This window comes from Oryx dammah, unplaced genomic scaffold (assembly GCF_014754425.2).
Source record: "Oryx dammah isolate SB20612 unplaced genomic scaffold, SCBI_Odam_1.1 HiC_scaffold_9, whole genome shotgun sequence".
NCBI classification, from domain to species: Eukaryota; Metazoa; Chordata; class Mammalia; order Artiodactyla; family Bovidae; genus Oryx; species Oryx dammah.
The window spans coordinates 45,059,900-45,086,288 of NW_024070193.1; the positions used below are offsets into that span (position 1 = coordinate 45,059,900).

Genomic DNA, 26,389 nt, shown 5'->3' on the forward strand with positions numbered 1-26,389 from the left:
TCAATACTAGAATGAAAAAAGGACAACAAATCCACTAGTCTATAGGCTTTAAAAATATAATTAGAGGATGTTATAAATACTTGAGGCCAAGAAATTTAATAATTTAGATAAAATGGATAAGTTCCTTAAAAAACAAACCTTAGCAAAACTGACACAGGAGAAAGGAGAAACTGAATGGTCCTACAATTAAAGATAATCCCTCTGAGAAAGAGATGCCAAGAAGTGGCTTCTAAAATATTAGAATTGTTTCTTTTCTTGAGCTGGCTACTGGGTACAAAGGTGCTCCCTTTATCACATATACATTTTATCTGTCCTTCTGAATGATATATGTCAACATAAAAATAACTTACTCTGTTTTTTTTCAGAAGGGGCTATGAAGACACTCCTGAAATACAAACATCTAACACATACACACACCATACACCCACAGACAGCAGCCTGCTTCCTGGGGTAAAGAATAGTAACAGTCAGGGCATAAGGATGATGACAATGATAATCACCACCAATATTCATTCTGAGTGCTACTTACGTGCTGAGACTGAGCTACAGCTTTATATACATTAATTCATTTCATTTCCACAATAACCCTGTAAGGTACGTTCCACCATTCTCACATCATTAGTAAACTGAGAAACTAGTATTTGAATCTTGAGAGTTTGAATTCCTAAGTTCTTAACTATGGCCTAAGATAGGGATCCACTTGTAGAGAAGATTCCTCAAACTATCAGATTTCCTTCATATCAAATGATGGGAGAAATTAAAAACTTTAAATCAATGAAATACTGAACTTCCAACAGTTCTTTTATTTCATTATGAACATCACAGTGCTATATATAGTACTTTAAATTCCAAATAATCAGCTTGCATGTACTCTTCCTATAGTCACATGAACCAAACGGAGCTCTTAGTCAACTGTGGGGAGGAGTACATGAATAAAATTATGAGGCACGCTCTGTAAACCCAAAAATGGTGTGTTGATACTCTATTTCAGGAAAGCAAATCCCCTAACTCTTCTCTGGAGCTTTAAATAATTCCAGGAGCAAAAACAGAAAGTAGTTCTTACTGCAATTCTTCAAGTGAAAGTAACCCACCACTCCTGGAGGCTGAGGAGGCATATAATGGGTTTCTTGAAAACTAGCTTATTTGAAACACAGACTAATACATTATGTTCTCCAACGTTAAATTTCAGATCATTTTCTGGGGTTAACTCCCAAAACACCCTTACCAAGAGTAGAAACACTGGGTTCAAAAGTCGGAATGAACGAAGACACGGATGTACTTCGTATCAGTCTTACTTACTCTTTACACTCTTTGGACACGTGGGCGGGCACCGTGTATTTGCAATCCATGATCATGGTCAATGTCTCGCTGTCATTGGCCTCTTGAAAGGGTGGCTGCCCACATACCAACATGAAAAGGATCACTCCCAGACTCCATATATCTGCAAATCAGAGACACGCTGTTAGATACTACATCAATAAGAAAACTAAAAACATTCAGAGGAATAAAAGGAGAGTGTCAGGTTTATTTTATTTTGAACAGGCAAAACACCTAGAAACAAGTGAAAATGAAAATGACGATCCAAAACCTACGGGACGCAGCAACAGCAGTTCAAAGAAGAAAGTTCAGAGCAAGACAATCTTACTTCAGAAAACAAACGAAGAATATAGAAGGAAAGAAATCATAAAGATCAGGTCAGAAATAAATGAAACAGGGATGAAGAAAATAACAGCAAAGATCAATAAAACAAAAACCTGGTTCTTTGAAAAGATAAAGAAAATTGATGAACCTTTAACCAGAAAAGGAAAAAATGAAAAAGGCTCAAATCAATAAAATTAGAAATGGAAAAGGAAAAGTTATAACAGACACCATAAAATACAAAGGATCACAAAGACTACTATAAGCAGGTGTCTGCCAATAAAAGGCACAACCTAAACGAACTGGACAAATCCTTAGAAAGGTACCATCTTCCAAGACTGAACCAGGAAAAAACAGAAGCAAGGTACAGACCAACAACAAATAATGAAATTGAAACTGTGATTTAAAAAACCCAAAAGCTCCCAAACACAGGTCCAGGAACAGATGGCTTCACAGGTGAATTATAGCAAGCATTTAGAGAAGCGTTAATATCTATTCTTCAGAAAATATTTCAAAATATTCCTGAGAAAGGAAAATTCCCAAACTCATTCTAAGAGGCCAAGATCACCTTGATACCAAAACCAGAAAAAGATATCACAGAAAAGAAAATTATGGGCCAGTATCATTGATAAACACAGATACAAAAATTCTCAACGAAATACTAGCAAACTGAATTCAACAATGATCAAGTAGGATTTATCCCAGGGATGCAAAGATTTTTCAACATTCACAAATCAATCTGTGTAATATACCACATTAACAAACTGAAGAATAAAAACCAGATGATCATCTCAATAGATGCAAGGAAAAGCTCCTGACAAAACCCAACACTCATTTATGATAAAAACTCTCCAAAGAGTGGGCACAGAGGGAACCTACCTCAACATGACAAAGGCCATTTATGACAAACACACAGATAGCATCATTCTCAACAGTGGAAAGCTGAAAGCATTTCCTCTAAGATCGAGACCAAGACAAGGATGTCTACTTTCGCCACTTTTATTCAACAGTTTTGGAAGACCTAGCCGGAAGAATCAGAGAAGAAAAAGAAAGAGGATACAAGGTTAAACTGTCACTGCTTGCAGCTGAGATGGTATCACACACAGAGAATCCTAAATATGCTGCGAGAATACTACTAGAGCTCATCAATGAACTCAGTAAAGCTGCAGGACACAAAAGGAATACACAGAAACCTCCTGCATTTCTATACACTAACAAAAGAAGATCAGAAAGAGAAATTAAGGCAACAATCTCATTCACCATCGCATCAAGAAGTGTAGGAATAAACCTAGGAATAAACCTACATAAGGAAACAAAAGATCTACAATCTGAAAACTATAAAACGATGAAAGAAATCAAAGATGACACAAACAGATGGAAAGATATGTCATGTTCTTGGATTGGAAGAACAATATTGTCAAAATGACTATACTATCTGATGACTGAATGCAATCCCTACAGAATTACCTATGGCATTTTTTCAAATCTAGAACAAAAAAATCTTAAAATTTATGTGGAAACACAAAGGATCTCGAAAAACCAAAGCAGTCATGAGAAAGAAAAACAGAGCTAGAGGATCGAGCTTTCTGACTTCAGACAATACTATAAAAACACAATAATCAAAACCATATGGTACCTGGCACAAAGACAAGCTTACAGATCAGCAGGATTGAAAGTCCAGAAATAAACCCATGTACCTATAGTCAATTAATCTATGGCAAAGAAGGCAAGAACACATAATGGGGGAAAGACAGTCTCTTCAATTAGCAGTGCTGGGAAAACTGGACAGCTATGCCTAAAAGAATGAAATCAGAACACTCTCTAACGCCATACACAAAAATATACTCAAAATGGATAAAAGATCTAAATATAAGGCTGAATACTATAAAAGTCTTAGAAGAAAATATAAGAACACTCTTTGGCATAAATTGCAGGAAAATCTTTTTGGATCCACCTCCTAGAGTAATGAAAAAACAAGGGGGGGAGGGATCTAATTAAACTTAAAGGAAACCATAAAAAAAAAAAAAAAAAAAGACAATCCACAGAATGGGAGAAAAATGATCTGACCAACAAAGATTAACTTCCAAAATATACAAACAGCTCACGCAATTCAATAAATTTAAAAATAAAAATAAAAAATGGACAGATCTAAATAGATTTCTCCCAAGAAGACACACAGATGTCCAAAAAACACATGAAAAGATGCTCAACATCACTAATTATCAGAGAAATGCAAATCAAAACTCATTAAAAGTATCACTTCACATCAGTCAGAATGGCCATCATCAGAAAGTCTACAAACAATAAATGTTGGAGAGGGTGTGAAGAAAAGGGAGCCTTCCTACACTGTTAGGGGAATGTAAACTGATAACAGTCACTATGGAGAATAGTACTGAGGTTCTTTGAAAAACTAAAAACAGAGATACCAAATGTTCCAGCAATCCCACCCCTGGGCATAAATCTGGAGAAAACCGTACTTTTAAAAGATACATGCAATCCCATGTTTTTTTTGCAAACTATTTACAATAGCCAAGAGACAGAAACAACCTAAATATCCATTGCTAGATTAATAAAGAAGATGTGGTGCATGTATGTTACAACTGACTATTAGTCATAAAAAAGAAATAATGCCACTTGCAGTGACTTGAATAGACCTGGACATCATCATAGTAAATAAGTCAGACAGACAAAGATAAGCTTCATATAATATCACTTTATATGGGAAAAATTAGGAGATTGGGCTTAATGTATACACACAAATACACACACACACACATAATAATCAATAATGATCTATTATACAGCACAAGGAATTCTACTCAATACTCTGTAATAACCTATATAGGAAAGGAATCTGAAAAAAGAATTGATATGTATAACTAAATCACTAGCACAACATGGTCAATCAACTTTACTCCAATAAATATTTAAAAATTTAAAGAAAATAGAAAATTTTTAAAACCATTTATAACTCAAAGTAAAAAGATCTAGGGAAGAGACGTTAAGCCCCAATCAGGCAGAGAAGGTTATCTGTCTTACTCTGTTTTTATATTCACTTAAGATCCAAGTGTCAGGCACATAGCAAACAGTCAATAAATGTTCAATCATTTCTTAGTGACAAGAATAGAAATTTAAAGTACCTATCAGGATACCCAAATCTATGGACACACACTGCAATTTTTCCCATTACATTATACACCAGATATAAAACTAAGATATTAACACTCTGAAACATGAAAAGGGTTTTGCCTAAGGTCACAACTGTCCAGGTTGTTCTTAAAACTCAATCCTGGTTAGGTAACCAAATCATGTAACAGACAAGAAAATTAAAGCTCATGAGGAGAAAAATGTTCATGGGCTGGGATGTCAATGAGGAGAAAGACTGGTTATGTGTTACTTCAGAGGAAAGAACTGGGATTGAAGGTGTAAGCAACCGGGAGGGCTCACCTGACTTCAACAGCAGACGCTGCCATGAGAATATTGGAAAAGTCAGTAAGTTTCTTACCACTCTAAGTATTTCAGGGAAGGCTGAGTAATCATCTGCCTAATCTCCTGCACAGGCGCCTGTACTAGCTTTAAAGCTGGACCAGCTGATAATCAGGACCTTCAAAACTCCAGCATTACACTAACTGCTATAATAACAAATAACCCACTACTTCTTGCCACTAAATAAAAAATGAAGCCATTACTGAGATGGAAAAATGATGTTTCTTTCAGATGAAAGAAGAATGACTCCATTTAGGAAGGACATCATAAGTCATTCATTTAATCCAAAAACTAAAAGTGTAGACATGATAATATCAACGTTCAAGTAACACAACATCAATTCTAGAAGCTTTCTAGACCACGAAAAGCTTAGAAGACAGCAAGTGACGGGGCACATGGCCTTGGGCACCACATCTGTTAACACTCAACTGCTGTTTTTACTTAAGGTTAAACACTCAAAATTATGTAGGTTCCATGGGAATTAAAACTTGTTAATAAAACCTTTTCCTTGGTCCAAGCTAAACAAAAAGGGCAATAAATGCAGAAACCCAGAAGTTACGCACACTGTGATTTTTCTATATATACAATAAATTTTATTAATTTTCCCAGTAGAAATTATTGAAGGAGATGGGGAAATCTACTAAAATTAAAACATTTATAAAAATGAGAATGAAAGGGACCTGAGGATCCCTCAGTTCAAACCTTTGGCTCTGCAGTGTCCCCAAGAGGTCACCTGGCATTATTTGTTGGATGCATGAATTATTTTACTGCTCCAGGACACCAGGCAGCTTAGGATTCCACTCCACTCACTGACCCACATTTCTTTATCTTCATTCTGGAACCCAAAAGGGTCATCTCCACTCAAAGTCAACAATCAGAAATGGTGGCTACTTGCACCTGTTTCTAAAACACTCAGAAGAATTTATAACCTCAGCTCTAGGAATACCTGATTACGATTTTTAAAAGAAAATTATATAGCCGATGTTTAACTTAAACCAGATTTGTACAACATGAACCTGCTATTTCTGGTCACCTGCCCCAACTTTCAAGCCACTGTGAACAAGTGGTAATTACAATTATTCTCCCTTCAATGCACGTGTCCTTCATGGTACACAATGGTCATAATCTAGAAATTAACTCTAAAGTAAACCTTCCACTGATGTTCATTACACAAGGATGGAAATTCACATTTTTGTTTATAATGTATACTTGGCTGTCTCCTCCCCAAAGGAGGAGGCGATTTTAAACTGCTCACAATAAAAATGCATAAACACTGAGGTGGAGTCAAGATGGCAGGTAGGAGGATGCAGAGTTTGTGTCTCCTCACAACCAGGGCACTACAAGGCACTGATGCAGGACCTGGCCACTTAAGTGGACAGGAGGAACCCCTTCATGACCAGGCGGAGTTCAGGGGGTTGGGAGGGGAGGAGAAACGGAGGCAGTGGGGCCAGCAACCCTGAGGGACTGCTGGGGCAGGGGAGAGGTTCCCAGGCTTGAAGGGGCTCACTCATGGTGAGGACATCAGGAAAGAGGTATCTCAAGGGGCTGGAGGACCAGAAGGGGATGCAGCCAGGGCTTCTGCTGCCCACTCAGGCCCCAGAGGGCCTGCTGAGTCCTCCGAGGCCCTCTCCAGCCTTGCGGATCCTGGAGGATATAATGGGAGGCAGGGAGAGTGGGAGGCAAAGTAGAGGTGAGATGGGCGGGAGCCCCTAAGGGGCAGCTGGGGGAGGGGCGGGCTTCCCACGTTCAGGGTGTCCACTCACTGTAAGATCAGCAAGGATGGAGGAAGACCTTCAGGGGGCTGGGGAAGCAGAGGGGAGCCAGCCAGCATTTTCCACACCTGCTTGGGTTCTGCCAAGCCTGCTGGGGTCCTGGGCCAAACCTCTCCCTTCCAGCTACATAGACCCTAAGCTCTGTCCCCTGCACCTCCCCCACAAGGACCTATTCCCTTGCACAAGGGTCCTGAGCCTAGGCCCCACCCTCAGCAAGACCCTGCCTCCACAGCCCAACCTGGCTCTACCCAACCGCCTGCCAACTCCAGTGCCAAATGCCTCAACCCAAACAGCACTAAGACAGGAACACAGCTTCGCCCATCAAAAAAGTGAGATGACAAGAAAACACGTTACTGATGAAAGAACAAGGTAAACACCTACAAGACCAAATGAAGGAAGAGGAAACAGGCAAGCTACTTGAAAAAGAATTAACAGAAATGATAGCAACGATGATCCAAAATTTCAGAAACAGAATGGAGACACAGAAGGAGAAAATATAAATGTGTAACAAGGACCTACAAGAACAGAAGAATAAACAGTGATAAACAACACAATAACTAAAATGAAAAACACATTAAAAGAAATCAACAGCAGAATAACTGAAGCAGAAGAACAGTAAGTGAGCTGGAAGAAAGAATGTCGAAATAACTGCTGAGGAGCAGAATTTATAAAAAAGAAAAGACTTGAGGACAGTCTCAGAGACCTCTGGGACAACATTAAACGAACCACCATTCAAACGGGAGGGGACCCCGAGGAAGAGAAGAGTCTGAGAAAATATCTGAAGAGGTCACAGATGAAAACTTCCCTAACATGAGAAAAGAGACAGCCGCCCAAGTTCAGGAAGCACAGAGCCCCATGCAGCAGGGGTTGCCAGCCCTTTCTGGCACCAGGCCCAGTTTCACTGAAGGTAATTTTTCCATGGACTGTGGGGGAGGAGGTGGTCCCGGCGGTCATGTGGGCAATGGGAGCGCAGATGAAGCTCTGCACGTGCTTCTGGGTTACTAACAGGCTGCAGGCGAGCCCCAGGGTTAGGGACTTCTGCCACACAGGATAAACCCAACGAGACACACACCAAGATAACAAGACTAACAAACTAACAAAAATTAAACTAATTCGAACTAACAAAAATTAAATTCAAAGAAAAAGTATTAAACACAAAAAGGGAAAAGCAACAAATGACATACAAAAAAATCCCAATAAGGTTATCAGCTGATTTTCAGCAGAAATTATGCAGGCCAGAGAGAGTGGCAGAGAGAAATCAAAAGGGACAAGCAAAAGCTGAGACTTTAGCACCACCAAACCAGCTTTACAACAAATGCTAAAGGAACTGCTCTAGGCAGAAACAGAAGAGAAGAAAAAACCCACAAAAACAAAACAGAACCATTTTTAAAATGGTAACAGGCACATACATACCGATAATTACCTTGACTGTAAATGGATTAAATGCTCCAATCAAAAAACAGACTGGCTGAATGGATACAAAAACAATACCCATATATGTGCACATCTACAAGAGACTTACTTCAGAACCAGAGACATATACAGACTGACAATGAGGGGATGGAAAAAGACGTTTCATGCAAATGGGAATCAAAACAAAGCTGGAGTAGTAATACCCTGAGATAAAACAGACTTTACAATAATAGTGGAGGGGGATTTCAACACGCCACTTACACCAATGGACAGATAATGCAGACAGAAAATAAGGAAACACAACCTTAAATGACACAACAGATCAGACAGATTTAATTGATATTTATAGGACATTCCACTTGAAAGGGCAGAATAGACTTCCTGCTCAAGTGCACAGGGAACATCCTCCAGAACAGATCACGTCTTGAATCACAAATCAAGCCTTGAAAAATTGAAGACAACTGAAATCATATCAAGCATCTTTTCTGACCACAATGCTATGAGATTAGAAATCATCACAGGAAAAAAAAAAAAAAAAACCCTGGAAAAAACACAAACATATGGAGGCTAAACAGTGTGCTGCTGAATAACCAGAGGTCACTGAAGGAATCAAACAAAAAATTAAAAATACAAGCAAATGACAATGAAAACATGACCCAAATGATGACCCAAAACTGATGTGACACAGCAAAAGCAGAAAGAGGACATTCACAGCAACTCGAGAGACAAGAAAAACCTCAAATAAACAATCTAATCTGACACCTAAAGCAACCAGAGAAAGAAAAACAAAACCCAGTTAGTAAAGGAAAGAAATCATAAAGATCAGAGTAGAAAAAATGAAACAGAAATAAAGAAAACAATAGCAAATATCGGGAAAACTAAAAGTTGGTTCTTTGAGATCATAAGTTCAGTTCAGTTCAGTCGCTCAGTCGTGTCCGACTCTTTGCGACCCCATGAATTGCAGCACGCCAGGCCTCCCTGTCTATCATCAACGCCTGGAGTTCACTCAGACTCAAGTCCATCCAGTGATGCCATCTCATCCTCTGTCGTTCCCTTTTCCTCCTGCCCCCAATCCCTCCCAGCATCAGAGTCTTTTCCAATGAGTCAACTCTTCGCATGAAGTGGCCAGAGTACTGGAGTTTCAGCTTTAGCATCATTCCTTCCAAAGAAATCCCAGGGCTGATCTCCTTCAGAATGGACTGGTTGGATCTCCTTGCAATCCAAGGGACACTCAAGAGTCTTCTCCAACACCACACTTCAAAAGCATCAATTCTTCGGCGCTCAGCTTTCTTCACAGTTCAGCTCTCACATCCATACATGACCACAGGAAAAACCATAGCCTTGACTAGATGGACCTTAGTCAGCAAAGTAATGTCTCTGCTTTTGAATATACTAACTAGGTTGGTCATAACTTTTCTTCCAAGCAGTAAGCGTCTTTTAATTTCATGGCTGCAGTCACCATCCGCAGTGATTTTGGAGCCCCCCAAAATAAAGTCTGACACTGTTTCCACTGTTTCCCCATCTATTTCCCATGAAGTGATGGGACCGGATGCTGTGATCTTCATTTTCTGAATGTTGAGCTTTAAGCCAACTTTTTCACTCTCCTCTTTCACTTTCATCAAAGAGGCTTTTTTAGTTCCTCTTCACTTTCTGCCATAAGGGTGGTGTCATCTGCATATCTGAGGTTATTGATATTTCTCCCGGCAATCTTGATTCCAGCTTGTGTTTCTTCCAGTCCAGCGCTTTTCATGATGTACTCTGCGTAGAAGTTAAATAAGCAGGGTGACAATATACAGCCTTGACGTACTCCTTTTCCTATTTGGAACTACCAGTCTGTTGTTCCATGTCCAGTTCTAACTGGTGCTTCCTGACTTGCACATAGATTTCTCAAGAGGCAGGTCAGGTGATCTGGTATTCCCATCTCTCTCAGAATTTAAAACTGATAAACCTTTAGCCAGAATCATCAAAAAAAAAGGGGGGGGAAGAGGACTCAAATAAATAAAATTAGAAATGAAAAAGGAGAAATTAGAACTGACATGGCAGAAATACAGTCATGAGACTACCACAAGCAACTATATGCCAATAAAATGGACAACCTTGAAGAAATGGACAAATTCTCAGAAAGGTACAACTTTCTAATACTGAACTGGGAAGAACTAGAAAATATAAACAGGTCAATCACAAGCAAAGAATTTGAAACTATAATCAAAAGTTTTCCAACATACAAAAGTCCATGACCAAATGGCTTCACAGGAGAATTCTATCAAACATTTAGAGAAGAGCTAACACCCATTTTTCTCAAACTCTTCCCAAAAATTGCAGAGGGAGGAACACTTTCAAACTCATTCTACAAAGCCACCATCCTGTAATATCAAAACAGATACAGATATCACAAAAAAAGAAAATTACAGACCAATATTCTTGATGAACATGGACACAAAAATCCTCAACAAAATCTAACGATACAATAAAAGAATCATACAGCACAATCAAGTGGGATTTATCCCAGGGAAGCAAAGATTCTTCAATATATGCAAATCAATCAATGAGATACACCATATTAACAAATTAAACAATAAAAATTAGATGATCTCAATAGATGCAGAAAAAACTTTTGACAAAATTCAATACCTATTTATGATTAAAAAAAAAACAAAAACACCTCTCCAGAAAAAAGGCAGAGAGGGAATCTACCTCAACATAATAAAGCCCATAGACAACAAATCCAGAGTAAATGTTCTCAGTGGTGAAAAACGAAAGCATTTCCTCTAAGATCAGGAGCAAGACAAGGATGTCCACTCTCACCACTATTACTCAACACAGTTTTGGAAGTCCTAGCCACAGCTATCAGAAAATAAAAAGCAATAAAAGGAATCCAAATAAGAAAAGGTAAAACTGTCACTGCAGATGAAATGACACTACACATAGAAAATTCTAAAGAAAATGCCAGAAAACTACTAGGGCTAATCGGCGAATCTGGTAAAGTTGCAGGATACAAAATTAACGCGCAGAAATCTCTTGCATTCCTACACACTAACAATGAAAGAACAGAAAGAGAAATTAAGGAGACAATCCCACTTACCATCACAACAAAAAGAATAAAATACCTAAGAATAAACTTACCTAAGGAGGCAAAAGACCTATACTCAGAAAACTATAAAACACTCATGAAAGAAATCAAAGATGATACAAACAGATGGATATATATACCATGTTCTTGGATGCAAAGAATCAATATTGTGAAAATGACTATACTACCCAAAATAATTTACAGATTCAGTGCAATCCCTATCAGATTATCAATGGCACCTTTGCACAGAATTAGAACAAAAAATTCTACAATTTATATGGAAACACAAAAGACCCCAAATAGCCAAAGGAATCTTGAGAAAGAAAAAACAGAGCTAGAGGAATCCGGCTCCCTAATTTCAGACTCTACTATAAAAGCTACAGTAATCAAGACAGTATGGTATTGATGGAAAAACAGAAATACAGATCAATGATACAGGACAGAAAGTCCAGAAATAAACCTATGGTCAATTAACCTAAGACAAGGGAGGCAAAAACATACAATGGAGAAAAGTGGACAGCTACATGTAAAAAAATTAAATCAGAACACTCCCACATACCATACACAAAAATAAACTCAAAATGGATAAAAGACATAAATGTAAAACCAGACACTATAAAACTCTTAGAGGAAAATATAGGCAGAATAGTTTCCGACATAAATCACAGCAAGACCCTTTCTGACCAACCACCTAGAATAATGAAAATAAAAACAAAAATCAACAAATGGGACCTAATTAAACTCTTTGGCACAGCAAAGGAAACCATAAACTAGATGAAAAGACAACCCTCAGAATGGGAGAAAATATTGGCAAATGAAGCAACAAACAATTTATCTCCAAAATATACAAACAGTTCATGCAGCTCAATAGCAAAAAAAATTTAAAAAAACAATAAAGAACCCAATCAAAAATGGGCAGAAGTGGTAAACAGACATTCCTCCAAAGAAGACACACAGATGGCCAAGAGGCGCATGAAACAATGCCCAGCATCACTAATTACTATAGAAATTTCAATGAAAACTACAGTGAAGTATCCCCTCACACTAGTCACAATGGCCACCATCAAAAACTCTACACACAGGGACTTCCCTGGTGAGCCAGGGATCAAGAATCTGCCTGCCAATGCAGGGGACACAGATGCGACCCCTGGTCTGGGAAGATCCCATGTGCCACAGGGCAACAAAGCTGTGCATCACAGCTACTGAGCCCGTCCGTGCTCCAGAGCCTGTGCTCTGCAGGAGAAGCCACCACAAGCAGCCCCGCACTGCAACGGAGTAAATTCCAGCTGCCTCTAACTAGAGAAAGCCCTCCCACAGCCATGAAGACACGGAAGTATTTTTTTAAATCTACAAACAGTGCTGGAGAGGGCGTGGAGGAAAGGCAACAGTCTTGCACTAATTGATACAAGGGAGAACAGTATATATGGAGAACAGTATCAATTCAGTTCAGTCGCTCAGTCGTGTCCAACTCCTTGCGACCATGAATCACAGCACGCCAGGCCTCCCTGTCCATCCATCTCCCGGAGTTCACTCAGACTCACGTCCATCGAGTCCATGATGCCATCCAGCCATCTCATCCTCGGTCATCCCCTTCTCCTCCTGCTCCCAATCCCTCACAGCATCAGAGTCTTTTCCGATGAGTCAACTTTTTGCATGAAGTGGCCAAAGTATTGGAGTTTCAGCTTCAGCATCAATCCCTCCAAAGAAATCCCAGGGCTGATCTCCTTCAGTAGAATGGAGGTTTCTTAAAAAACTAAAAATAAAACTCCCATATGACCAAGCAATCCCACTCCTGGGCATAAAACCATAACTGCAGCACCATTTAAAACAGCCAAGACATGGAAACAACCCAGATGTCCATCGACAAATGAATGGATAAAGAAGATGTGGCACATATATGCAATGGAATATTACTCAACCATAGAAAGGAACAAAACTGGGTCACGTTTAGAGATGTGGATGGACCTAGAGCCTGTCGTGCAGAATGAAGTAAGTTAAAAAGAGAAAACCAAACATTGTATTTTAACACGCTTGTGTAATCTAGAAAACAGTATTGATGAACCGCGTTCCAGGGCAGGAACAGAATCCCAGACCCAGAGAATGGCATGCAGACACAGCGGGGAAGGGGAGGGCGGGACGAACTGGGAGACTGGGACATGAAGCCACTACCACGCGTAAAGCAGCCAGCCAGCGGCGGCCTGCTGCAAAGCTCAGGGAGCTCAGCCTGGCGCCCTGCGATGGCCCAGAGGGCTGGGGTGCGAGGGGGTGCGAGGGGACTCACGAGGGGGGGGACATATGTGTACAGAAGATGACTCGCTTAGCTCACCAGCAGAAACTAACAACGTTGTGAAGCATTTACACTCCAATAAAATGCATAAACATAAATATCAGGTTAAAAACTTTCTGTCTTTAAAATACTGACAATGTCTAATGCTACTACCGTAACCAAATCTAACCATTAACACATATGTAAATGAGATATAACAAATTCATATCTTTCCATATAAATTGTACCAAAAAAAAAAAAAAAAAACTTTTTTATAAAGTACGTTTGGCTGTACTGTTTCTCTGGCCAGCTCATACTCTGGCTAAACTAGTTTGGCTTTTTACTTGTTCTCTATGCTAAACTGGAGATGACGTCTGACAGTACAATTATACGAAACCAAGGATTTAAAAATATAACAAATAATATAAATATCAACTAATAATTAACCCCCAATTTTAATTTGTTTAAAAAACCTTATTTCTCTGTTAAATAGTAACCTCAACAGCTATAACTATTTGGAAATGTTCTCTTCACGATCATTTGCCTGAGCAAGCTAACACACTCGGCTTGTTATAAAGCGAGGCATGTCTAGAAGAGTAACGAAGAAAAATAATGTAAATATATACACTGTTCTGTTTCCAGTTCAGGCTCAAATAATTGTGAACATGGAAGTGCTTACAACTTGAGAAACTCAGCAGTGCAATTCTAGGGCAAGTAGTTTACAAAGCCACATGACATCTGAAGCATTGCAGCTGGAGAAGAACAGCAGAGTAACTGAGGGGGTCAAGTTCTGGAAAGGGCACATGACTTTCTCATGGAGACATCATTCAAGGGACCATTTATTCCATTTACTTTTTTCCCCAAAAATCTTTCTCTTCTCTCCTTTTTGTCTCTGAATCATTAACTTTTCCATCCTAACAGCCAAAGGAAAGAGATAAAAACAGTCACTAAATGAAGGACTTAAACCAAGTTTCTGAAAAATACGTCACCCATCTTTAAAACGGGAATCGTTACTTCCTCTTAAAGCTGTGGTGGGCATTAAAAAGATTAGAATCGAATCCACGGTAAACATTCAGGACAGACCCAGCACACAGAAAGCATTCCCAAGGAGGCAGCCGCCACCCCACTCTAGTGCGCCTGTGCCAGCTGTCCGGTCACAGTGAGGACAGAAATCAATGAGGGACACCCTTACTCTTCAGGGCTCCTAATTCACTGTGAGAAACAGACAGCAGGTAACAGAAAAAGCAAGCAGATTCAAGTGCAAGAAGGCACAAAGCTCGCACACCAAAGAGCAACTAACAGAGGTGGGAGGGGCCAAGGACAGGGAAGGTCTTTTAGCAACTCAGATTTAAAAGAAGGGTGATAACTCAGGGGTTAGGGCCCCAGGACTAGACATCTGGTGAAACAGGATTTAAAATGGAATCAAGAATGATTATTAAACCCAAAATGGAGAAGGGAAATGGTACTTAAGAAAAATTCATTTTAGTGGATATTTTAAATTACCTTTTCCATTTTAAAAAAACTGCTACTAAAACTATAAACTCCCAAGGTATAGATCACAGTCACAACTTGAGATCCCAGGACCAGAAGGAATTCACCAAGTCTGCAACTGAGGGAGTGAGATAAGTGGGCAAAGTAAGAAAGTATACAACACAGACTTTATTTTCATTAAAAAAGAAACAAGGTTAACAGAACTGTCTATTCATATTAAAGGTCCACAGGGACACAAATAACAATTCTCTCAAAAATCAAACTTAATTTTGATACTACTATCCGAAACATATGTTTTTATTTGATACCCAACTATAGACCCTTGGTTAATAATAGAAAAAGAAAGTGTCTCTTCACAAATACAGTTCCTGTGGTTTAAAAAAAAATCTTTCAACTCATAGAAGGGGAAGGGATGGAAAGACATGAAGTCTTTTTTAGTATAAAGTATGGGAGGGGCTTCCCTGGTGGTCCAGTGGCTAGGACTCTGCACTCCCAATACAAGTGGCTTGGGCTTGATCCCTAGGTCAAGGAACTAGATCACACACCGCCAACTGAGAGTTCACATGTCACAGTTACAGATCCCGTGGGGTGCAACTAAGACCCAGTGCAGACAAATACATAAATACACAAAAATTTAATAAAAAAAAAAGCACAAAGGGTGGAAACTACTGGTGCCCTTACTGGCTCTCAAGGTAGCTGGAAACCAGATGATAAAAACCAGCACTGAAGTCCCATCTGCTAACACTCAATTCATCCCAATACAACTGAATTACGCTGTTTCTGGGGCTGGAAGTGGAGTCTGTGTTACAAAGTTCACTCAGGCAGGCTAAGAAAGAATAAAAGGAACACCAAACAATTAAAGGATGACTACATTGAGAAGAAGTAACTGCCAAAGGGTGTAGAAGGGGAAATGTCACAACTACTGAAAGGTTTTCTGAAAAATCATTTTTGAAGTGAATTATCTAGACAGCAGAAAAATGAACACGGATTAGACAGTAATAAAAATGGGACGACCAGAAGGAAGGCTTTAGGGAGAACCCTCTATGTTTTCCCTCTGGCTTTATCAGTAGCCATGAGTCATGACTCATGAAACGTGGGACAAGAATAGGACGTTCTAAAACCACTACAGATGAGGTAGGGACCCGCACCTTTCATAACACCACTTACAACTGGCAGGATTTATGCAATCACTTTGCAGTTCCAACTACAGTCACTAGTAACTGACACGTGGCCCAATACTGATGTTAAAGGGAAAGCTTTCTCAGAACCGCAAGTACTGTCACAGAAGTGTGCAGGTCCCACGAGCTCTATAGCAAAGTCGAGGGCCTCTGTTTCTTGTATGAGATGCAGAAGCCTAATCCCTATGGTCCCCTGATGTGAATTCCTATCTACACAGTAAGAGCTACTCATCTGCACTCAAAACCACCTAGAGCTCTATTTTTTAAGATATTTTCTTGTTCTGAACAAGATCAGTGGCTGCATCTAAGGGACATAACTAGAGGCCATTCTAAAAGTAGAAAACTGTCAGGTAATTTGAACTACCACCTTGAGGAGTGAGGCGGAAGAGGAAAGCAGAAGGTGGATGAGCCTATGCTTTGTGACAGCTCTGTTACTCCTGATTTTATCAACACTCTAGCTGGAAGCCAAGTCTTATTATTATTTTTAGATACTGACTTGGCTGCAGCAGGTCTCAGCTGTGACATGTGGGATTGAGGTCCCTGACCAGGATTCGAGCCCAGGCCCCTGCATTGGGAGTGCAGAGTCTTAGCCACAGGACCAGTAGGGAAGTCCTGTAAAGTTTTATTATTTAACAAAGAAACAATTCTTGAAAAGAGTGATTAACAAAGAATCATTTCTTTTCTTGAAAGAGTGAGAATGAATGTCATCATGTTATATCTACTTGAAAAAACTTCTTTGCCAGACCTGAATCCACCTAAACGTTCCCTGGGGACTTCAAAAAGCAACGCTGCCCAAACCAAGCTTATCACCTTTCACCCAAACCTATTTGTCCTCATTTGTATTCTAACCTGGACAACAGCAGCTCCGTCTACCCAATCAAAACTCTGGAGACATCCCAGACTCTACACTCGGTGGGTCCTCTGACTTCCGGTGTGAGTTGCTCAGTCCTGTCTGACTCTTTGTGACCCCATGGACTGTGGCCCTCCAGGCTCCTCTGTCCATGGAATTCTCCAGGCAGGAATACTCAAGTGGGGAGCCATTCCCTTCTCCAGGAGATCTTCCCAACCCAGGGACTGAATGCAGGTTCCCTGCATTGCAGGTGGATTCTTAACCGTGTGAGCCACCAGGGAAGACCTCCACGTGAGGCAGATACTGCCGGTTCCAACATGTACTTAGAAGCAAAGGCTCCTACCACTGACACTCACTGCCCCTCCAATCTGGCAACACGGGCCACCTGGCGATTTCAGCATCACACAGCGAGCTGTAACTACCCAGGCTGTCTTCTTCCACTGCTTAGAGCTCCTTAGTGTAGAGTTCGTCCCCTGCACCCAGGCAGTGTCTGCTCAATGGAAGTCAGCTGAATGGAGTCAACGAGAAACTAAAGACACAGCAGGACTTCTACAAATACTGTTTGGATGGGCCCCCAGAAGGCAGCTGAAGCAGAAGTCTGAGGTACAGGGGCAGTGAGTGGCTAGTGAGAGGGCAAGGAGACTAAGGCAGGCTCTGGGTGAGTGGGGCCGGGAGGGGGCAGGACGAGGGTCAATGAGGACAAGACGCAGTGTCAGCTGTTTAAGGCCTTATGCAAACTTGTTCTTTCAAGTCAAGAGAAAACAGGGAAAAGTTCAAGAAGTCAAAGGTGTTGAAGCACACGCTGTAGAACTACACACGTTCATCCAGATCCAAACCAGACAAGCAGCACACACTCTTCCAACTTGGCATTCTTTCCTAAGTCACTTTACAAGTCTTAATTTTGATACCAGTTGGGAAGTGACTTCACAGATGAGGAAGGGAAGATAAGCCAGGCTAGAACACAATAGTTGTGTGATTCCTTTCAGGGTGGCCTAAGGAAAAGGGCATGCCTGGGTTACAGCATCAGAGACCTAGGTCCAAATTCTACCTTAGCCATTGAATTAGCTATGTATTCTTAGCCAAGTGACCCAGCTTCTTTACATCTGAGTTTTCTCTTCTTCAAAAGGTGCACACCACTACCTATCTGGTACTTTCTGAGAGGATGTCTGGGCAAACAGCACTACATGTATCACTGCAGAGTCTGCAAGGGTCATGAACAGCCCCCTCTGGACACAGCAGTGGGGCCAGCGTGTGTGCGGGCTCAGTCTCCCAGTCGTGTCCGACTCACTGCGAGCCCCCAGAGTGTAGCCCACCAGGCTCCTCTGTCCACGGGATCTCCCAGCAAGAATACTGGAGCGGGTTGCCATTTCCTCCTCCAAAGGCTCTTCCCAATCAGGAGACCCACATCTCCAGCATCTCCAGCATCTCCTGCACCCACAGGAGGATTCTTCACTACTGAGCAAACTGGGAGGCCCCAGTGGAACCGGCAGGAGAAAGCAAAGGCGTTTTTACACTTTTTCTTAAATATACTTCTGTTTTATCTGAATTACCTTAGACCACCATTCCTTTATTACTTGTTTTTAAAAGCAAATCTCAATCAGCTGTGCTTAACAGACTATTCTGATGTGTACATATTTTAAATGAACAAGCAGAAACCTCTATATAGGAATGTAAAAGGTAATTTAAAAAATGTCTAGGACGCTTTCTCTATTCACTGAGCCACTGGCTCACAGTGAACCTGTGGTGTGGGGACATTGGGTTCTGCAGGGTTCCCTTAAGAGTTTCACAGACCAACCTCCCCACTGCATGAATAGCAATAATGGGAATTATATTACTTTTAATTTTCAGCACAAATAATTTCCTTCAAGGATTAAGAAAACTCAAATATTAAACCCACTGAAGTTTCACAAACACCCCTGAGAATCTTACAGAATGTGATGAAAAGCAAAAGGGTGAAGCTGTAGTCCAAAGACGCTGCGGGTAACCTGTCTTCCTGGTGGTGTCTTGGTGCTACAGGAAGTGGGCTCACCGGGTAACCTGTCTTCCTGGTGGTGTCTTGGTGCTACAGGAAGTGGGCTCAGGCCTCGTGAGGGGTCAGAGTGCTGCTGGCTGGCTCTCCCTCCAGCTCCATTTCCCTGCTTCCGGACAAACCTTCGAGTTCTCAAGGGGAAGGTGACCTGAAGCCAGACCCACCAGTCATCCAGCTCGCATACTCTCCCAGAGTCAGTGTGGATACTCCAGCGTCCTAGGAATTTCCTCCCTCGAAACCTTGTTTTCTATATACTTTGGAAAAGCAACACTTACAAACTCATACCTTTCCAAAATTAGATCTTAGAACAAAAAGCCTGTGAAACCTAAATACTTCCTTTTACAAGTTTATGAGAAAAATCTCTAACTTTTGTCCAATTTCAATACTAGCCACAAAGTTTAAAAGGTTCATATGAGAAATATTTTCCTCTTCTAGTAACAAAGGTCAAGAGGGTGGCAACATGCCTAAGAGGACATCCTTCTACTACAAATGTCAGCATGGGTACTCTTCAAGGAGAGGGTGTGCACGGGAACACCGCCACATCACAGACACTTTGGGGACTCTGATTCCATTTTAAGAAGTGACTTTACAGGATTATGACAAACGCTAAGTGATGTCACAATTTGACTCTGATCTAGAAAGTAAAAAATGTTCAAGTTCAGTACCAAACCTAAAAATGTCATCTCAAACAGTATCAATTATGCAGACTAAAGAATAAATGTGAAGTCTCCACTAACTTGATGCTCTAGTTTAACAGCTAATGGAACATTTTCATGTTTTCTTAAACTGATTTTAAAAACACTGAGCCTTTTGTGTAAGACTGAGGTGTTCTAACATGAGACAAATATATAAGCCATTGAAACACCAGTTAATAAAAATCACCTGCATATGCTGACTCTTGCGATTCTCTTTGAAAATGCAGCAAAGTCAGCTTTTTGGGTGCGGAGGCACAAAGTCAAATGAGCCGTGTCCTTTAACGGAACACAGCATTTCTCTATACTCCCTAAAATGTTAAACATGTCAAGAGATTTTAACATCCTCATTTCAGGATAAAAAGAAATAAAACTTTAACATAGTGTACTTGCTCTATATAAAAAAAGGTTCAAAAATTCAAAATATGAGTTCTTGAAGTGTGCGTTTTGGTTAGTTCTCTATGCATAAAGCCTAAACTAGCCATGTGGTTTTAAAATGCATGGAATTAATTGCCTGGTGGCCTGGCTGGTAAAGAAACTGCCTGCAGTGCAGAAGACCGGGGTTCAATCCCTGGGTCAGGAAAATCCCCTGGAGAAGGCAATGGCAACCTACTCCAGTATTCTTGCCTGGGAAATCCCATGATAGAGGACCCTGGTGGGCTACAGCCCATGGGGTCGCAGAGAGTCGGACACAACTCAGTGACGATATACAGGATATTTTCCTACATTAAAAAAAAAAATCAATATATCTTTCTAGGGATTACAATAAACGTGCAATCTGGTTGGTCCTACAGAGAATTATAACTGTTAGATTCCTTCACGTTAAAACTTTATCTAAAAAGCTCTCCCAAACATAACCACATATTTCCTGTTTTTAAAAGTTAACATTTACTTTCTTCAGATTTTGAGGTATGTGTTTAATGACAGATTTTATTGGCAGCCTGAGGCAAGCCTCCACTTCCCAATACTACAATCTTTCATATTAGCCTATTATTAATAGACAGGCTAACGATGTACCAGATTTGTTTTAATCTGCACTGTCCCGGTTATTTCCCCCCAATTTCTCCAATGTAAAACTGACACACACTAGAGTTCACCACTGTTAGTGTGCACCTCCGCAAGCTCTAACAGAAGCAGGCATGGAGCCACCATCACAGCCAGACACACAGGGATCTCGAGCATCACTCTGGAGAGTTCCCTGTGCCGCCCTGCAGACAACTCCTCCGCCCAGCCCAGCCCCTGGCAACAGCGGGTCTGTTTTATGTCCCGAAAGTCTCGCCTATAAATGGACTCATGCAGTGTGTACTGTCTGCAGTCTGGCTTCCTTCACTGATGCATCTGAGATCTGTCCATGTTGCTGCACGTGCCAATAATTCATCATTTCTTCCTGCTGAGTGGTATCCCTTTGCACAGGTGTTCCACAGCTTATTTAAGCTTGAGATAGTTATGAATAAAGTCACTAAAAACACGTGTGTACAGGTACTTGTGCAAACTTAAATTTTCATTTGCCCAAAAAAAAATGTTTTTCATTTGCCTTGGGTAAACACCTACGAGTGGGCTTGCTGGGTTGTATGTTCGTTTTATTGGAAACTATCAAACAATGTGTGTGTGTTCATTTACAGATTCTTTATTCAATTCCACTGGCTCACATAATCCTTTTTTTTAAAATACCATTTAGTCTTTTAAGTCTTTATTAAATTTGTTACAATACTGTTTCTGTTTTGGGTTTTGGGGCTCTTTACTCCTTGACCAGGGATCAAACCTGCACCCCCTTCATTGGAAGGTGAAGTCTTAACCACTGGACCACCAGAGGAGTCCCCACATAGTCTTGATTATCGTACCTTTACCCTAAGTACCAAATATTCTAATTACTTTAAGGTTACCCTTTTCCTTCTTCACTGGCTATTCTTATGACTTGTAAAGCAACTCTTTGCATCTGTCTTGAGAGTTTTCTCAATGATTTCTTAAGAGCGCATTCTATAGTAAGAATAGTTATCTATATCCCAAATTTATTTCCCCTGTTTTTTTCCCATTATAACTTTAAACATATATGCACCATACCCATAAAGTAATCAAATCTATCACCAATTTCTTATGATCCTATTTAGAAATGCCAAGATCTTATTAATATTCAACTCTAGGGGAGCTTAACTCTTCATATACAAATCCTGAATTCACCTGAAATTTACTGTGACATATGACACAGGTAGGGATCTATCATCCCTTCTTCTCAAAATACTTAATTACTCCAGTACAACTGACTAAATAATTCTTCCTATGATGCCTTCTGATAATGGAAGAATTTTAAATCATTAGGGCCTCTTCTTTTTTTCTGCATCACTTAATCACCAGCATCAGTCCTTACACTAAAGGGTCATAAGCAGAAACTGATGTGAGTATTCAGCAAGTATACGCCAGGCACTGTGCTAGGCAGTGAAATGTAATAAGACCTTACAGGTTGGTCATGAATTTCCAGGAGACACGGCTCTGCTGCCCTTTGTGTCCTGGGTCTTGCCACAGTTCATCTCTGTTCATTCATTTACAGAGAAAATAATAAACATTTGGCTTATAAAAGATGGCTCCACCTTATCCTCCATCTAGAATTCCCATTCTAGAATGCTTTCACATATCTCACTCTACCTCCAAAGTACCCACAAGCCCAGATAAAAGCCTGGACTCTAGACAACAAACAAAGGACAAAAATAAGAGTTGTTGATTACAATTTCATGATTCTTCCCTCAACTCTTGTTGCTATCGGTGTGCTGGCCTCTGGGAAGTCCCTGTGTTACCTGTGAGCTGAAGGTTAGAAAAACAAATGTATTGATCTTGCTAAAATTTTATGTAAAATTAACTAATAAATAAGGATATGAGTAAGACTCTGAAAATGATAACTGTAAACAAAATACATGAGCTTTACATCTGGCCGAGGACAGCCCATGTCAACATCCCACCAGCCTTTATCTGCTTGCTTTCTGGTGCTCTCTTTTGTTTGGGACAACTCAAGATTCATCTAAAGAAAGTGATCAATAAATAGTTCCCTAACTGGTACGAGACACAGATGGCTAAGGATTCTGAAGTTCACTTATCCTACCTAAAACAACACAACTTGAGAAAGCCTCCTCACCACATGAAAAGCTGCTCCCTTTACTCCAGAGAGCAGCTCAGAGAGTCAAAGGCTAGGAAGTCACAGAACATAGCCCTTTTCTAGTCTTGCCTCTGCTGACTGGTGATTCCACTACTGAAGCTAGATGGCAAATCCAAGAATTTATCAAGCTGTTTACTGACAACTTGATAATGCAACTGTCCGCAGGACAGAGGGCACTGTGCCCCACCCACAGACTCATTACTGAGGAAGAAATTCGGACTAATCTAAAACCCCTGGGAATCTTCTGCTTCCAGGGAGAGAGGAATGGGCTATAGCAGACTGATGGCCCTGCTCTAACAACTAGAAACAAAATGATAACTTGCAGAATCATGTTTTTGAAGCCTTGGAAACAAGAGGAATAAGTGAACTAAAATTCCAGATCGGAAGAGCCCCTTCTAGAGCTGAGGCAGCAACTCAAACAAGAATCATATGACCTCCAGAGTTTCAATGGATCACAAAAGTTCCTGAAAAGGTTAAGCCCGATCAACTTTTAATACACTATAAGAGTACCTTAGGTATAACATCCTTTTTAAAACTCTGAAAAACAGGTAAGGTTAAGAAAATACAACTACTGTGATGCCAGAATGCAAGCTTACAGTGAACTGATATTTAATGTCTGCTGTATCAATCAACTGGTATCTGTATACACTAGTCTCTTAAGGATTTGTTGAATCAGTTTCTGCCCTCTAGAAACGACCACTGAGTACAAAACTGGGCTCCACACCCTGGAACACGGGGTCACACCATCTGAGGGGCTTCCCTGCATCTACTGGAGCTCCCGATCCATGTTCTCTTACACCGTAACAAGAACCTCCAAATGCCGGTGTAGAGTTAATACACAAAATCTGTTACAACACAAAAGTGGGTATGTGGGTTTTTTGTTTTGCTTTTTTTTTTTTAATCATGGGACTTCCCTGGCAGTCCAGTGGTTAAGAGTTTGCCTTCCAATGCAGGGGGTGCAGGTTTAATCCCTGCCAGCGAACTAAGATCCCACATGACTCAGGGCCAAAACACCAAATCATAAAACAGAAGCACCATTGTAACAAATCCAATTAAGACTTTGAAAATGGTCCACATCAAAAAAATCTTAAAAAAAAAAATCACATCAAACATACCCAATAACAAACAAATTAAATCTATTTTAGCTTTTAAAAATACAACAGTGCTCCCTCAAATGACATGACGCTCCTTTTGGAAGTAGCCCTTTCTAAAACTTTACCTCCAATTTTCCATTACCATCTTCCCAAGTCATAGCTAGGAAACTGAAAACTCAATAAGGAAAATGAGAACTCTTTAAGAGTTATGAACAAAAAACAAGGCCACGATTCTGCACCAGTATTTTAAGCCCCAAGGTTTACTGCAGTCATGCTTGTGCTCATCCTTTCTCTCAAAAAGTTGTGGGCCCGCTTTTTATGCGGCTCCAAGATCAGATTTTAAAAAGGGCTTCATGATGGTTCATAAAACACCTCGGAAACTGCACCTCCGCATTTCTCCCAAAGAAGCACCACAGCTCTCGTCAGACTCGTGGTGCGTCTAGGACTCATTAAATATCCAAACAGAAGGCGAGAAAAAGGAGGTATGATGTGACCAAAGAGATCAGAAAGAGTCAGGGAGGATAGCCACAACTAAACTTTGTAAAGAAGTTTAGAAGACAGTAAACTTTCATTCCTTCATCTCTGCAATGTTTATTCAACAAACAGGAAGAGCTCGTTGTGTTTACCAGGAGATGAAGATGGAACATAGATAGACAAGATGGAAACAAACGCAGTTCCCTCTCTCCACGACCTCACTACTGAGCACGCAGGACAAGCTCGCCATCTGGAGAGATTATGCTTGGCACCATGCCACCCAGTTCCGAAGGGAAAAGGCCAACAGGACGCTTGTCCTCTGCATCTCATCACCTTTTTTTTTAAGCCATTTAAAAGCCTTTGTTTTTATCCAACAAACCAGAGTGCCTACTCTGTGCCCGGCTGCACCTCAGGCACCAGGGGCACTGGGGGTGTATTTGTGAGGAGGATCTAACTTCACAGTCTTATTTTCCTACTCATCAGATGTTGCCACAAATGCTGAGGACCCACAATTTTTCCTTAGGTTTCAGGGTTTAAAATAGTTCTGAATTAGGGGACTTTCCTGGTGGTCCAGCGGCTGAGAATCTGCTTTCCAATGCAGCAGAGGCAGGTCTGATCCCTGATTGAGGAACTAAGATCCCACATGCCACAACTAAGACCTGAGGCAGCCAAATAAATAAATATTTAAAAATAACATTAATAATTCTGAACTAAAAGTGCTAAAATATTAAATTAGGCAGTGCCTTATACTGGGTTTAATTTTAACTAAATCACCATCAGGCTAATAAATCAATAAAAACACTTAAGATACACCAATGACTTCCAGACACACAGCAGATCATACACAAAATGGGATACACAGAATGGTGGGACTAAGAAATGAAAACTGGTGAAGGACACGAATTGGCATCAGGGCTGTATCGAAGCATCAGCTCCACAGAGTCTCTGCTGATGAACCTGGCCTAGCTCCAGGCGCCCTGTGCCACAAGTGAGCCACCTTTCTCTACCAAAGTCAGTGCTACCATGAGGATCTGACTGAAGGAAGTCACAGCCCTTGAAAGCAGTCAGTCAGCTGTGTGTTAAGGTGACTGTGAAAGCCTGTCACAACAGCCGCCCTGGGAGTCACGAGAGCTCCAGGACCCGCTGGGCAGGGTTTCCCCAGAAAGTGGGGGCCTGCTACTGATGAGTCCCGCCAGGCCCACCTCAGGAAACACACAGCAGAGGGGTGAAGCCCAGAGCCCTGAGAGAAGCAGACACACATCCTTCAACAGTTCTTAAACGCATGACAGTCACTCTGGGGGGCATCTGGAGCTCTGAGTCTGTCCAACAATGTGCATTCGGACTGAAAGGATTCCGAATTTCCTGTGTCACTGAGATTATTCTGATTCTTTGTTCTGCAAACTAGTCTTTAACAGGTGTATACTTCTCTCCACAAATAAAAGGCTTAAAGAACAACCAAGTCTGACATTTCCAACACCCCAAAGGTTCCTATGTCACACCTGCAGTGAAGATAAGTGGTGAAGACAAGTGGCTTCAGTATTCATATGTGTTACTGTTTTGGATATTTTGAACGACTCTTCTGAAGTTGCAAGAAACTAAGCAGTTATCAAGTAAATACCAGAACCTTCAGTGTTTTCTTTAAAAAAAAAAAAAAAAACCCTAACCTAACCTAACACACACACACACACACACACACACACCCACCCACCCACCCTTCTTCAGAAGTCAACCTACTCCCTCAACACACACCTAACATTCTGAAAGTTACTCACAGCTACAAACACGTGCACA

General features: G+C 40.7%; 1 protein-coding gene across 6 annotated transcripts in view; it reads right to left on the reverse strand.

Moving 5' to 3' along the window:
• SNRK (SNF related kinase) overlaps positions 1 to 26,389 on the reverse strand; it is a 68,451-nt gene that overhangs the window by 12,470 nt on the left and 29,592 nt on the right. For all 6 annotated transcript variants that reach the window (XM_040246068.1, XM_040246071.1, XM_040246067.1 and 3 more), the window contains one exon: positions 1,300 to 1,441. In XM_040246068.1, coding sequence (XP_040102002.1) covers positions 1,300 to 1,441 — 142 coding nt within the window. The remainder of the gene's footprint in view (positions 1 to 1,299; positions 1,442 to 26,389) is intronic.